Below are 16,563 nucleotides of genomic sequence, written 5' to 3' on the forward strand. Positions count from 1 at the left end.
GGTGGTCCTTTCACACAGCCTGCTACTGCTGTCTGGGACAAGCTGTTGTAATTTCAAAACCATGGACATTGGATGGTGCGATGTAATTTGGCATCTGTGTTTGTGCTGCATGATGCCCAACGCTGATAGAGACAACAGACAACACAGGAGGGAAACACTCAAAACATGCCATTGAAGGGGTCTGCTGATTAAAAACACATTCTGCACTATTGATTTAGATAGGTTATTGATCCCTACTACCACATCTGCATTTACAATAAGATGTACCTAATTTGACACCTAGTCCAAGGCGTAACATCTCTATAAAATCACAAACAACATATTCAAAGGTCATTTTTTCTTTTGAGATTAATTATGATTAAAGCCGCAGTTTGTGTACTACACCATTAAGCTACATTGGGATTCATGATTATTATCATAGAGCACTGGGAACGGAAACTGTGAGGGCAGTGGAAAAGATACACTTAATTACAGGAACAATGACTTTAATGAGATTTAAGCACATATCAATGGATGGCTTCTTATATACAATATTGTTTGAATGATTTGACACAAATAAGGCATTTCAAGGAATAAAAACAACCTACTGGTATCACATTTTTGGCGAATCAACTGTTTTCAGGGTAGCTGACACGTTACCAAATTTGATTGGTAAAGCCATTTAAGAGGTGAGCAAAGGCATACAAATACCATACAAACAAATGGCAAAATGTACAGTATCAAGACACACAAGTTGTATTAGCAAAATGTCTCCCTCCAACGGTCAGAATGCATCCTTGTGGAGTAGATCTACATCTTCTATTTAATATATATCCTCGAACTAATCAAACTTTGGCTGTGTTGGGTTATGTGGATAAGAACAGGGAAGATCAATACTGCATCCAGGGACTTGAATGATCATATTTCACCACCATCATAAACAAAGTTCTTGTACACATGAAAGGACAAACAATTTATGTACAATATTTTTTTTCATACAATATTTGAAAAAAACCTGAGGGCTGTCAACTGCTGTACTTGCTCAACCCAATCCTTTAATGCATTTGTCTGCTGTTCCGTGCTTCATGGTAGACATCTGTCTATTGATGTCTGATGGGGGACGTCAGATGCTCTCCAGATATGAATCCAAATGCACCGACATTCATGTTCCACCTCAAAGTAAAAAAAAAAATGATGAAAATATATTCATCACAAGGTTATGATGATGTTCCCCGCAGGCAGCTCGGAGCGTCAGTATTTTCAATAGCCTTGAGCAGGATGTGCTTCATGTATTGTACATCTTTTCACACTTTAATCTGAGAAGTATTCACACTTCTAAAAGCAACATAAGTTCAATGTCTTTGTTAGAATTGGTCCTGTGACTGTGCTGAAATGAGAAATAAGAGACATTCTTAGAAGGGATGGATAGTGCACACAACAGAAATAAATAATAGTTGAATATTATGTTACACATTACCGAGCTTGACAATTAAGACAATCGAGAGAAATAAATCAGCATAGCAGTGTCCCAGTTTAAATGATGAGGCTGACCTGCGAATTAACTCTTATGCCAGAGCGATTCCCCTGCTTCCAGTCCTTAAAGTGTTAATATGTTGATGTTGTGTATGGCTGAGTGTTCTGACAAGACAAAGGAGAAAATTGAGGGGTTAGAACATGTTGTTGTTAACAAGTCAATTCTCTGTGACATTCAATCCATATAACTGAGCTGTTTTGCTGCTGCTACAGTGAGCGTCACAGGACTGTACACTTCTCTCCCACTGTTCTGCAATGAGGTCTTGTTTCCCGCGGTCAAGAGAGGTTATCTTACCCTAGTGGTTTTGATCTTGTTCCCGGCATAGCACATCCAGCCTGAGTTGTCAGGGAGCGTCTTGCATTCCTCCCCCTCCAGGCAAGGCTCCATCTCACACCACCACTTCCCAATTACTATGGATGCTACAGGCAACAAAGACAAGAGAAACGGTGATCCAGGTACCTTTCACCCCAACAAAGAGCAAAATCCGATAGCAGAGCCTGACAGCTTAGGGATGGATATCCATTAGGTGTGAAGTGTTTCTTAATTATCTGAATGTTTTCATATTAATGGTGGCAGTGAATAACATGGATATATGTGTGTTGTTTGCTTCAAAACACTTGTTTCTGTGCAAAAATGTATTGAAATGCAGTATCTTTAATAGAACTATGATATGGTTATATGAGCATACATTGAGAGACTGAAACCGAGACATTTCAATGAGTGGGTTGGTAGGTGCGGCTGTGACTTGACTTTAATGCAGGCCATATTTCTTCCATCAGGAGAGAAAATTGCCTTAAATACAGGGTAAGTAGACAGTAAATGGGTTGTAATGTGTGACAGACGAAAAGAATCTGTCAGAGCTGACGCAAAGAGACCTCCAGTTCCCTCACTCAGCTAAGAGATTGTGGCAATATTTGCAAAAGGATTTAAGCTAAAAGCCATGCAGGTGAGAGGTTTCCCTGAAGCCAAATACACATTTTAGTAGCGTTAGACCTAAGCACTAAATCCATTCCCTACAAGAAACTGTAACCCTTGTAGCACACATTTGTCAAAGATGTATGTATAAAACTATCATGGAATATCTAGAAGGTATCTGTGTAATCAATAATGTTATCTCTGCACTTTTTCGGCTTGCTGTACATGCTGTTCTTTATTTCTTTACTCTTCCCTGAGGTGCGCTACATACAGCAATCGTCTTGACTGTCTGCTGTTGGGTGCATACTAAAGCTTAGCCCTGCAGATCGCTTCTGCTGTCTGTCAGCAGTAGAATTTGGATGTGACATTATCCCAGATAATGTTATCTTATCTGGGACAAGGCATTGCTTGGATGACTTTGCATAGGCTTTAATATGAACTGATTTCTATACCTTTACAAAAACATAACAATTCAGTCTGTGTAATGCCTAGTAAGATTTTACTTTGCATATAAATCCAGTACTTGTTACATTGAACTAAGTATAACTGTGAACTGTTCTTTTCCTCAGTGCACATAAACCTTGTTGCAATGCAAATACATTCAAAACACAAAGTAGTCCATGCATCATGCTCATGCATCCTTATGACAGCATTTTGTAATAAACCATAATAGTATTTTTTTTATCTATGTCTGCTTCGCCAACTATCATACTCACCATCAACACATGAAGGTCTGTTTCTGGTGGTTCCAGCCACCTTGCCTGGCAGGCAAGAACACTTGACTGTCTGTGACCGCTCCTCAATACGATTCTTATTACAGCATCTGTGAGCAGCAATTACTTCACATGTGCCCCCCTCTGATAAGAAAAACAGACAACAAACTACATTAAGTCAGCATCTCAGGTTTGATCAAACAGAGCAATGGTTTGCCTCTGGGTTTCTGTGGATTTCTGAGGTCTACATTGCAAGTGTATGCTGATTGCTCAAATACTTTGAAAATATATTTTAAAAAAGGTGCCATGAATATATGGATCTTGTGGCACCATCAATGGATCCTTTTCATGTCACTAATCGCAGGTTTATTACATAGGATAGCTATGAAAGCGTCACATGTTTACCCGAAAGAAGAATAATTGGTCCTGTGCTTTATACGCTTTCAGGAAGCGAGGCCCCTGAGGGCTGTTGAAGGTAAAGAGATGAGAGCGAGATGTGAGAGAGCGGGCAGAAAAAGACAGATCTATTAGCGGGAAGACAGGCCTGCTTGAAGGGTTATCATGAATATGAACATTGGCTCCACCACGCAATTATCACCAAACTACTGACAGTGGCCTAAAGGATGAGAGGACTGGACCAAGCGGACCCTTGACCCACCTCACCCCGCCTCAGCCGCCGGCCCCTCCCACCCACTGCGCTCACACTCTCCACATGTCAGATGTGCACAGCAAAGGACCATCTGACAATTACACCCATCAGCATAAGGCAGGGTCAAGGAGGTTGTTTCAGAGTCGATCGGTGGAAAGTAAAGTGAAAGAGAGAGAGAGAATATCCCACTAGCAAGCCAACTGTCAAAGTGATCTGGGTGATCATGTTTGACAATGAGCTACTGATCTGTGAAATGTGTCATAGCTATTTTTGCATATATTGGTTTGTTAGATTCGAGCCTTTGGGTTTATGACACCCTGTAGTTCTGATGCAGAGCTGTGTCTTAGTAAAAACACCACGCATATAAACAGTAAGCCCACTGTAGCTGCAGCAGTGATTAGTCGACTAATTATAATTGGTTTGGCCTCTTTGATTAGTTAAGGAATTATTTGATGTTTTTTTCAGGTTGAATAAGGTGTTTTTTGAAAAACTGTAACCACATCTTTAGCAAGAAAAACTCACAAGCTTGCATTTATCTTTAAACCGCAGATCTTAAAGGGTCATTTGGCATGAAAAATAATATGGTCAATATTGTGGGGAAAGTAGTTTTCGGATTTGCTAATAAACGATTTGACAACTGAGAATTTCATGTGGAAACCACCGCTTTATGTAGGATTTTTCTTCAGGGAGACTGAATTTTACATGGTGAATGTCTGAAACCACATTTTCTCAGCCAAACCAAAGTCAAGCTAAGCAGTAAAGTAGCTTAAATTCAGAAAGGAGAGAGTTGTGTGTCAGTTTCAAGATATAATTGAGCCATCATGTGAGCTCCTGAGGGGATTAGCCAACATAGCCCCTCTTGACCCCCTGGATAGAGGTACATCACTGGGCTTGCTCTCACACTCTACTCTCTCATCTCTACCACATTTCATTAGCACAAGTGATCATAGACAGGTTTTTACCTGTGCTACGCATCTCCTTTCACATTCTACCTCAACAGAACTCAACATTCCCATGTAATGCAGACTTGGTGATGTGCTGCACTAAATTCAGGGTGAGATTCTTCCAAGTTGATGTATACCTGCTTTTAAATATGCTTGAGCCTAGGTAAACAAGAACTATCATGAAACAGCACCGGCGCCAAGTTGGAGACGGCTCAAGGTGTTAATCGGTGTAGGTATTTTTAAGTGATTAGACACAACGTTAATTACCTTAGTTTAATTCAAGGGGAGGAAAGAATTAAGAAACCTTGTCTTTTCCCTGTTTCTTGCCAAGTCTGTTAAGTTTCTTGGGGTTATCATGACTCCTGGCGTTGCGTTTCAGAAAACATCAACAGCCTTTGGTTTAACTGAAAATATCCAGATCCTGTAGCCAGTCTGGGAGAATGTTGCTTGCTGTCTGATGCACTCAACAAAAGGGCATGTCTGCACAACGTTAATCATGATGTACCAGTGGAAGCAGTGGGGCATCATTTGAAAACAACAGCCCACAGGGGTTTGTTCTTCTTAATGCATCTCCTTAATTGCATAAGACAGCCCCAGATTTCCTCTTTGATCTATTAAAAACACACTACTCAACAGAATTAACTCTCATTTCTTGTTGCAAGCAAACAGAACAACGAATCGGGATACTCTATATTTGGAAATCATCACCTCTGAAGAATACATTAAAATCAAATAAAAATGCAAATCAGCTTGGTATTTCCAGCTGGCAGGTGTACTGGGTACCTTTAAACAAAAGTAATGCAATACTGATGAGCGCTCTTCAAGTTCACCCATGGTTTCAGCCTGCGAGTACAACACGCTGCATGCTCCGAGACCCCATCTTTGCATTATAAATATTTCAGAGGGAGCTGGAGAATAACATGGCTTGAGATGAATACTCTCATCAGGTAAGGGCTGGAGCCATGCAAGGGTATAATTGTTTTCTCTATTTCCATTTCCCCCCATTATCAATGACTGTGAACAAAGTCAGTCTCCCAAATGACAAACGGCTTCAGCAAATCTCAGTGTGTATGTGTGTGTACCTGGTTTTTGTGTGTGTGTGTGTGTGTGTGTGTGTGTGTGTGAGAGAGAGAGAGAGTGTGCAAAAGATATATAGAGAGACAAAGACACGGAGAGAATGACAGAGTGAGTATGTGTATTATCCTATTGTGTGTGTGCGTGTGTGTGTGTGTGTGTGTGTGTGTGTGTGTGTGTGTGTGCGTTGTCTCTCCAGCAACATTTTGATTGACAGGGAACAAGGGTCACACAGAGATTGTCATTCTAAGGGGTCAGAGGTGAGACAGAAGCAGAGGGTCTCAACTGGAACTGCCCGGTTTTTGCTGCTATGCTCTATGCTCCTGCCTCTTCATTACTTCGAGCTGCAGGGGCTGTCAGGTAGGGAGGTGATCACCTAGAACCTGCGCCCAACAGGTCATAGCTCATTTTGGGGTCTGAAAGAACTAAAAAAAATCATTTTAAACTCTATTAGGACATTATTATTATAATGATTATGAACTCTACCTGTTATTAAGAGACTAGCGATTTGTTAAATTTCTCAAGATGTTATCTTAAAAATTTAACAGTGAGAGTAACTCGGCTTTTCTGAAGTCGAACTAACTCTCTGGCAGAATACACAGCATCTCACAGAAGGATCTGCTTTGTTCGGTTTACCAAGTAGAATTTGTCAGAGCACTTAATTGTAATACTATTATCTATACAAGTTACAACACCTGGCATCACCAGTGTCTCAGTTTCTGGCTGGAGAGTGAATACAGATGAGTCGACCGACTCCGGCGCAGTGACTCACGCTGACAGCCAACAACATTGCATCGAAATCCGATGAGTTATGGACAGCAAGCCCAGATGAAGGCGAGTACTGTCAAATCATGCATGACATAGACACAGAACACAGATTCAAAACTCCGTGGATCTGGGGTTCTGCCTGCTTAATGAATGTGAGCAGAGTTCATATGGGACCAATAAACGGCTCTTCACAAGTGATGAAACAGCTATTGCACAGAGGAAAATGGTCAGTCTATCTCAATAGAAATGTCACTATGCAATAAGTATGCAATGACTTGCTGTCTACTGTAATGAGCCCAGACTGTGAGGTTGTCTCTGGAGGGGCTGATACCAAGTATACTGTTTGAATGGCAACACTCTTCTGCCATCTGTTCCAGGCATTTGGTATAGTAAGTGTGTAGAAATATATGTGTATAGATTCTAAATGCTATCTACCATTTGGATACAGCTTACTTAATTACCAAAGTGAAATACGTGGATTTTCCTCTAAATCTCGGCATATGACCGAATGGATAACATTGAGAGTGGTGACTGTTGCACTCCATATACCATCCAAATGGAAAGCCTAAGGGACTCAATTTAGCAGGTAACCTGTCTCTCTCCTGGGGCTTTGGATGCACATGATTGGCAGCCAGTAGCACTGTGTGTACACCCCTCACTGGATGCGCGCGCTCATGTGTAGACGCACACACGCACACACACTGAAGTGCTGTGCGACTATGTATCTAGATAAGTGCGTGACATTTGAATAACCGCATATCAGCTCAGAGTCAACGTTACATGTAGTTGATTATTTTGTACCCTAAAAGGTTCCTCTCCATCTCTGCCGCTGTAGCAATTCATTTAGAAGAAACAGCAGGTCCTGATCTCCAAACCACAGCAGCCCATGTTCCAGAGCAGCATGCCTGTCACCTTTAAATGGGAAATGCATCCAAGGTGACCCATAATAGGCTCCACTTTCTCTGTTCATACTCTCTGCAGACATCCAGCCAGCAGGCTACAGCGGTTCTGTCACTGACGGGTAATGGGACCGCCAGATTAGAGAATGTCAAATTAATGCAGATGGAAGACAGTGAGAGGCATAAAACATGTGACTGCATGGTGTCAAATTGAGTAACTGTTTTTTTCCTTCCTTCTGTTAAAACATCTGAAGTCCCTGTAGTCTGTTGTTATTCTAGACCTAAATGCTGGGGGGAAAGTAAGTGACAAGGAAGCAAATATTGCTTGATAAATTGTATGCTTTTCATGACAAATTTGGTTCCTAGCAGAAAAAAGAAACACACAGAGGATGTGTGTAACAATCAAAATTTTGGCAGATAAGGCGACGCAGAAAGGAGTGTACTGGTGTAAATTGTATGAAAAAAATGGTGAGAAATTTTAGAATTTATAATGCATGTTTGGAAAATTAACAGTGGTTTGGAACTGCTTCAAATATTAAAAGGTACCAACACTTAGAATGCAGACTTTTCTTAATAAATATATATTAGACATCAAACGATGATGAGCTATTCTTGTTTGAAATTTTATTTTGTTAATGCTTGTGTGTGTGTGTATGTGTGTTTACCTGAACTCTGCCAGAGAAAAAAAACAGCAGAATTCACTGCCAAAGAAAAATACCAATAGCTACTTTGAAAAAAGCACTGTCCATGACAAATAAAAGCATAGAAATTCATGAAATATGTCTGGCAGTTTTGACAGTGTGTGTAACACAAGGAGGCCAACAGATTGGTCCTGTGCAGCGGGCCACTCAAGATGTGTGGTACTTTATTGAAATGCAAAATGACTACTCAGGCAACTGAGCTGGTATTGTTTTAAGATGCATGAAAACTGCATGGAACAGAGGAAGCAGAGAGAGAAGGGGAATGGGTTTTTCATTTGCATGTGAGCCTCAAAGCCTGTCTCCTCCGTTGTCACACACAGCACAGGCCCAGGACACTGCAAGACTGGTACTGATCAAGGGCATGAAATGATATTCTGACTCTCGAGGAGCAGGATCCATATATGAAAAACACTCATGGTTATTTGGTTTTTATGGCAGAGATATGTGGCTTGTTGAGCGTGACAGCAAAGCACTGTACAATAGCAATCATACAAGAGCTTCCACGTCCATAAAACAAAGAAAAAAAAAAGAATCTATACTATCTACACCATCTCAGCGTAGCATAAGTTGCCCGGTGTTTTTTGTGAAAACAGGCAAACAGAAAGATTCAGAAGTAGAATTACATCTTCTTTCACTGCATTGTCATTCACTCTTAAATGTCAAGCTGTGTCTGTCCTTCTATCTAGCCCTTTTCCTAACTGACAAATGTCCAGAACTGGTATTTCAAATTTGTAGATCGTCTGCCCTGATGAAAGAGTTACATTCAGCGTGAAGAAAAGGAAACGCAGATAGACTCCAGTCAAAGAGCCGTCAGAGAGCAGCTGCTCGGCTCTGATGTGACTGCGGGCCCTCTCTGGGCCGGGACAGACAGTCTATGCAGGATACTAATGCACCTGCAACATGCCAACTGTGTAATAATGCATAATACAATGCCTAAATGACCTTTCATTCAGTATGACATGTAGTCTCATGGGTCGGGAGCAATGATTATGTAAGACTTGCAAGTTGACAATGCTAGAAATTGGAGTAGAAGGAAATGGTTCTTTACTAATTCAGTGTGACACAACAATGATGTGTGCAATTGTGTCGTATATGATCAACATTTTGATCACATCTTATAGTTCAGATAACGTTGGTATTAAGGTATAGCAAGATATTTTCAGAACCTACATTACAAAATGTTTTGAATTAGACGTTGGAGATCTGTTTGACGTGCCTATAGATACATTTTCTTTTCACTGCACTGCCGCTTACTGTCTCATAAAGCTTTGTTGAATGATAGGACTCAGTATCAGATCATAATAGCAAATGATAAGAAAGTAAGAAAGTATGAAAGTATGAAGTATGAGTATTTTTCCATGTGAGACAGGTCCTGAAATGACTCAATCGGTCTTGCTGTCATGTGATAACCACATATTGTTCATATCCGGCAAAGTTTTTCTTTTTCTCATTTTTTTCCAGTTACACTATTTTGCATTCATGCATATTCCAATGTCTTTAGGTGAGGTAATTGGATCAGTAGTTTAAATATGCAAGAAGACTTATGGCACACCAAGGAGATATTAGAGGCAAAAAGAAAAAAAAAAAAAACTTCAAATCTGCAATGGAGCCTGATAAACCCAATATTAATTACCTTGCTTATTTCTCATACTACCCTCCCCCTTGGAACCAATTAGGAAGTTGAGATGCTTCTTTTCAATTTAATGAGGTCTAAGTAATGATTATGAATTTCATAATCCTGCCAAGCATTTAAAATAGGCTAGTGGAACCACAAAGGCAATGCCATATAAAATGATCTTTCAAGCATAATTCCCATTCCGCAAGAAGAAATATTCCTTTCATTCAGAAAATCGAAAAATGAGGAAATGAGGTCCCATTTTCACCATTATAAACACAGAGGATGGATTAATACAAGTAATTTTTTGTTCCCCACGCTGATAAAGTTTTGTGGTGGGTGGAGAAGATCGGTCTTCATTTGTAGGACATTAGTCACATGCAATATCTCAGAATCTACTGACCCAGTTTTGACCACATTTTAATGAATGATGCGTCTCACAATTGGGTCACAAAATGAACAAAATCTAAATTCCCTAAATAGCCAACAGCAGTGAAAAAAGTGACAAAATCCCATTCATTGTCTAAGGAGCAGGGAGCAGCTATCCAAAAAGCCAGTCAGAGAGGGAGTGAACGCCCTGTGACATGAAAAGTTACCTTGCTATCGTTTTTTTTTTTTTTAGTTCAGTTGTGTGGCAGAGCATCTCTCCACCCCTTTCCCAGTGGGCTAGATGGCGAGCGAGGCGTTAGGTTCGCTCTTTAGCTTGGCAGGGAGCAAATTTGCAAATGTTAGCTGGAACAATCCGCAGCGCACACGAGACAATACAGTCCGCTATTTTCATATTGGGAATTCACTGGAGGGTTTTGGCCTTCTGTATTCCATGATATAATATTTGCAAACAATGTGGGCACAAGCTATTATTAATTCAGTTTTTTTGTTTCATGGGGAAAATGTTAAATTGAAAAGGAACAATGGTCACACACTGTAACCCACACAGGCTTGTGCAACCACTGTATTTAACACTGAAATCAACAATTACTCTCAAGTGAAGTGATGATGGGATCCATTCTCTAAAGCCTGTTCCAGCACAACGGGATGGTTTGATTTTCTAGCAAGGGAAAAAAAAAAGAAGAAAAAAAAAGGCTTTTATTAATTAACAGACATTTTAAGTGCTGTCACTGTGTAGGGCTGTAACTCAACGGGAGGGTTTGTCTCACAGTGATGTAACACATGCTAAAAATGTACAGTATGCACTCACGGTATTGTAAGGTGCTTTAGATAAAAGTAGCACTGCATGCTGCTAAAGTCCCCTCTCCTTGTTTTACCCAGACACAATTCATAGTAATGAATGTTTAATACTAATTACAGCTAACATCATCATTAGAAATTAATTAATATGAAAAATGAATGTCATCCATAAAGTACTTATTCATTTTCAAGTGTCTAGAAACTACAGATAGTTCACAAGGCTCAGTTGGCACATTAACTTACCAGAGCATTGCCTAATGTTGCCAATGTATTGATTTAGTTTGGATTTTGCACAGAGCGTTTATAACGAGACAGTGCCAATTTCATCCCTTTTCACTAAAGGAAGAATGGTATGTAAGAGCAGAACCATTTCTGATTTAAAGCAAAATGAAAGCGTTTTATCAGGAGTCAAGGATCCAGATTCAACTAACCTTCAGCTGTAACAGTAACAACATATTTTCGCAAATTGCTGCTGACTAGTGTATGAAAAACACTGAAACTACAGTATATACTGAAGCCAAATTTGTTGCACTACTCTCAGCATTTATTTCACAGTGGTAAATGCAAGACAGCCTCCTTTATGTTGATGATTTCTTGGAGAAACACTTGGCTAAAGGCCACAGTGCATGGTAGTAGTACCCTAACATGCTTATTAATGCATGGGGATTGTGATGAGTGGCTAAGGCAAAGAACAGCTGGCACAGTCACGAGAGAGAGAAAACTGGCTAATTAATTAAGCTGTGGGCCACAGAAATTCATTTTGTATATAAGCGTTGTGACCACAAACCATAGCCCCTGCACAGAACTGGTTGAACAACTTCAATTAAACACGCTGTTTAAACAAATATCCGCAAGCTGAGAAGAGCTCTCTATTATGAATAATTCATAGACTGAAAGAGGAAATAAATGGGAAACACTGTGAAATCTGTAAAGCCTATTTGTACCTCTGAGCATACAGTAATAATTAGGGCGCCGTTTGTCCATAGTTTCATTTACTTACATTTTTTTCTGTTAGGGCTAGCCAAGGAAATGTCACAAATTGTTTATTATTGGAAAAATATAAGATACAACACCAGCTGAGCAAGCTTTGCCCCTCCTTAAGACAGAGCCGTAACAGCAGAGGAAATCCACTGTGGATTACAGATAAAGGGAAGTTTTTATGTGTTGTGCAGAATGGTCAGTGGTCTCAGGTTCCAGGTCTCCAAAGCCAGTGTCGGTCCTTAGGGGTCACTGTGGCGTGTGCAGCAGCATTGAGACAAAGTGGGTTTGGCGAGCTCCAGATGTGGAGGGGCCTGGGGCTGAGGCTGCACGCCACTTCCCATTGGCACTGCAGCGGAGCAGGGATGAAACTAGTGAGAGCATGGTTGAGAGGAGGACTAGGGGAGGGGTGGAGGGAGATGTATGTCAAAATAATGTGCCTCCAGGATGCATTATATAAGGCTATTAAACTGTCAGTGTCTAAAACCGTGCATGGAGGGATACAACCTTTGTTTGTGACAGCCGAAAATCCATTTTTCATGTTTGTTTCATTGTGAGCTACCAGCAAGTGGTTTCCTTTGTTGGAGAGCGTAGAAAAAAAAATCCTGATCCTCTACTCCTCACTCCAGCTCATGAAAGGGATACACGTGGGATTTAAATGGGATTTTCACCCCGGAAATAAATGAAACGAGGCGTATTCCATATACTACAGAAAAACTGTATGTTACCGTTGCTTAACATGTTTAAAAGATCCATCTCCGAGAGGCGCTGACAACGCTGAGAAAGGAGGATAACTGGATGGAAGACTCTCATAGCAGGTGACAGCGTGAGGAAAGAGGAGACCAGTGCAACGGATGTAACACAGAGTGATGAATTTCCGGGTAAAGTCAGAAAAAATTAGAATATAGAGTGGATACTTAGTGGTTAATTCAAGCCCATTACTGCTGGTCACATGCCCAGTGTTGCTGCTATGTGTCATATCTCTATATGAACCTTTAGTTATAGCTGCACATTTACAGCAACAAAGAGGAAAGTGATCTGTGACCGCATTGTGTTGGGAATTGATGACCTTTCACTGGTGAATGGTTTGACCGTGCCAGGCCGACTGTAGGTGGGAGTAAGTTCATGAGAGTGAGGCCACCTCAGGCTGTCACTATCTACTCTTTGTCTTACTCCCTGCTAACACCTCCACATGGTGCAGAGCGTCACCAATGGCACTATTTCTTCTACTGGAAACACACTGCCAGGCTTTTTTTATTCACATTCAAAACACCTTCATGCCTTTTGCAGTGGAGCATACATTACAGCCTCTACCAAATACCATACAGCATTTCAGATGTGTTTCCTCCTTTGTTTAGGGCAATACGTCAAAAAGGTGCAATTTGTGAAATATGTGTGATACAAAGCTTGTTTTTATGCCTTGAACAGACTGACAACAAGGCCAGTGATACTCAGTTGTTAGTGGAGGGGTCCTTCTTTTTTTTTTGAAAAACAAAACAATTTTTTTTGACATGGAAAATATTCTTTTGGAGGTATCCTAGGGACATGTTTGGGGGTGGGGAAAATGCATGACCCTAAAAACAAAATCTCTGCCCAGCACTTTATGGATACACGACAAACACAATCTGTTCTCTTTTGTGCACCGTTCACGCTCTTTGCACCGAATAAATACAGCACCTTATGAATCATACCGCAGAGAGCAACACTGCCTGTACCAGAAAAGCAGAGAACAGCCCTAAGCATATCTGAGAGAGTGGCAGGCAGCAATCTGTAAGTACAGCTGTAGGGTGGAAAGCAGGCCACCTTGTCCGAATCACTGAGCATACACAAGCAGCTACTCAAGGGTCATCCAACTAATGGACTTTTGGACACACGTTCTTGGCAATAAGGCGGCCAATATGTCAGTGCACCGGTGGAACAGTTGCTTATACCCTGTCAAAAGAAATTATTATTGTGACCACACTTGGAGTCAACAATGCATTGCTGTTGATACATTTGTAATCTGCCTGTCTCATACTACAGGTCTTTATGCCTTTTCATACTACAGGCTTTTTTTATTGACAGCTAATGATTTATCTGTTTTTTGTGACATAATGTTAATATCAGGTCACCATTTTGCCGCTCCAAAAGTATTTGTCAGTATGTGTGATTGACTTGGTTTTATAAACACTATCTCCCCATAGACCTAAGTTTCTATTGGCAAGGACACAAGTGATCTCTAGCCCTCTGTAATCTCAATTTCCTCTGGTAATACCAGTCACCGTGAACTTGTGGCATTTCACTGGCTTTAATGATTGGCCCAATGGTCTACAACCAATGGCCTTCTTGCCACCAATTCATGACCTGTCAACCCCAATCCTCCCACCAATCCAACAGGCACACAGCACACAGCACAGAACAAATGTCCCAGTGTCAGAATCAATCCAGACAGGCATCCCATCCTCCTCTCATAAAACTGGCATCTCATTTATCCGGAGTGAGGACAAGCCATACTATGGTAAATGGAATGACAGGGCATTTACACTTTTAGTAGCAGAGGATCCAGAGGGATCTGAATTGTAAGCTTTGAACTCTTTTTCCCCCAAAGAGAGAGCTGAATGCACATTTGAAATATTAATTCCATTTCCCTTTTGTTGACATGAGACCACTTTCTACAAAATATCCTATTTGTGCGTATCTGTTTTTTTGTACCATTTGTTCACCTCCAGTACCCATGTGCAGACATGAGTAATGAAATGAAGGTGTTGGAACATGAAGTCTTCTGACTCACAATATTGTAGTTCGTTGACTAGACCCCTCGCTGATAGGCTCGAGGTGCACCGGTGCATAGAGGAAATAACAGGCACCGAGGACCTGCACACTCATGCAGCTACCACTCCCTTTGAAGTTCTGACTGCATTCAGCTTCCTCTCTTCTGCTGAAGCCTGAGACCATCTTTCTTTTTTTTTTTTTTTTACGATATCTGTAACTCATATCTGCCTGCAGAAAACAAAAGTTCCACTGAAATTTTTCGATCAGATTCTATTCAGTTCAATTTCACAGAGAACCGAATCACACAAATCAAAACGAGGGAAAGTACTGTAGCATGAATATCAACTGTAATAGCTCAGGAGGGAAAGTGCAATGGCACTGTCTATCTTTGTGATCTTCAGTACATAAACTGTCGTGTTATCAAGGGAAAATCTTAATGAAAAACAGCCACTGTGTGATCTGCTTGCTAAGTAACTGTTTATGAATCCAACCTTAACCACTAATGTATTAATGAATTTAATGACTTCATCAAATCCTGATGAAAATATAAGTATAGCACCCCCATTTCAGAGCAAGATAAATTGTGTGTTTTTTCCTCCAAGCTTGTAACAGTCTAATTCAACACATACAGTAAGCAACCAAACCCAACATGCCACAACAACAGTACTGCACTCAAGGGGCAATGGCCATTTCTCCTAACACACACCTATCAAACCATCAATCTACTGTCAGTAATAGCAGCTGCAATAACCCGAGCTTTTCTGCTTATTTTGATGCTGGGGCTTTTGTGAAGTTGCATTAACCAGATGGTGCAGACCAGGAGTGAAAGCGTTGGAAAACTCACCAATCATGTGAATGGTGGTTCGTCCTGGCCTTGTCCCATGATGCTGTTGGATGGTGTCATAGAAAGTGGCCTGACACAGCTGAATGGCAGTCACACTGACCCAGAGGCACAGGCAGAGCAGCCAGGACATGACAGGACACATCTGCTAAGGACCAGGAGAGGTGGAGTCAAAACAAACTACATCATGTTCTCAACCTATGACCCCACCCCCAACACACACACACACACACAAACGCAGAAACAAACATATACACACACACTGTCTCTCTCTCTCTTTCCCAACACACATACTCTTCCAGAAACAACATTAAAAAAATATTTTTTTGCACTTGAACACTGGTCTATAATTGCCCTTAACGCCCCTCAGTGGGATTTTTTAGTCATCAGCATTTATCATTAGCATGATTATATAAGTATGAGCTCTTCGCTACTCCTAGTCTGCCCTGTCTTGTCCCTGAGCCACAGCGCAGAAAATGTGGAGTGATCCCTGGGGAGTTTTTCCATGCAGCAGAGATTTCCCCTGACAGGCTGACTCCCTTCAACTCCTGAGCTGTGCTCCTGCCTTAAAACTAAAATCAAACTTAAAAAAAAAGATAAGATTTCGCAAGCAGCTGGCTGCCAAGGCTTTTCTGTGTCTGTCACTATCAGAATAATGTGACAGTGACACAGCAGTAATAGGAATCAAAAGCCTTGTAATGTTTCACCATGCTGTTTAGATAAGAAAAAAAATAGAGCAACAGCGAGGCAGGCTCCCGGTTATAGCACAAGGTTTGGCTGTGGAGGCATTGTATGAAGGAAATAATACAACACATAAAAATGTATTCCAGCCCTCAGATATTTGAATCATTCCATGTCCACTTGATCACAAACAACTTATGCTTGTGCTGTCAATTGGTATTAGATTATCTCTCATATCTTTAAATGTATTAATTTATGTCATAATCAGATAAGATTCTTTAAGATGCATTTAGATATAATTTCTTTAAGATATTATTTCAATATATTATTGCA

At 40.7% G+C, this 16,563-nt stretch overlaps 1 protein-coding gene across 1 annotated transcript; it reads right to left on the reverse strand.

Annotated features, from left to right (window-relative positions):
- Positions 1-1,548: 1,548 nt before the first annotated feature.
- On the reverse strand, positions 1,549-15,694 carry LOC139908040 (chemokine-like protein TAFA-1). Its single transcript, XM_071894612.2, has 4 exons — positions 15,553-15,694; positions 3,145-3,285; positions 1,808-1,932; positions 1,549-1,617 (listed from the first exon to the last, which is right to left on the reverse strand). Exons 1-4 carry the CDS (start codon positions 15,692-15,694, stop codon positions 1,585-1,587), a joined length of 441 nt encoding a protein of 146 aa, XP_071750713.1. The 3' UTR covers positions 1,549-1,584.
- Between the last annotated feature and the right edge of the window lie 869 nt (positions 15,695-16,563).

This window comes from Centroberyx gerrardi, chromosome 14, assembly GCF_048128805.1.
Source record: "Centroberyx gerrardi isolate f3 chromosome 14, fCenGer3.hap1.cur.20231027, whole genome shotgun sequence".
In the NCBI taxonomy this organism is placed as follows: Eukaryota; Metazoa; Chordata; class Actinopteri; order Beryciformes; family Berycidae; genus Centroberyx; species Centroberyx gerrardi.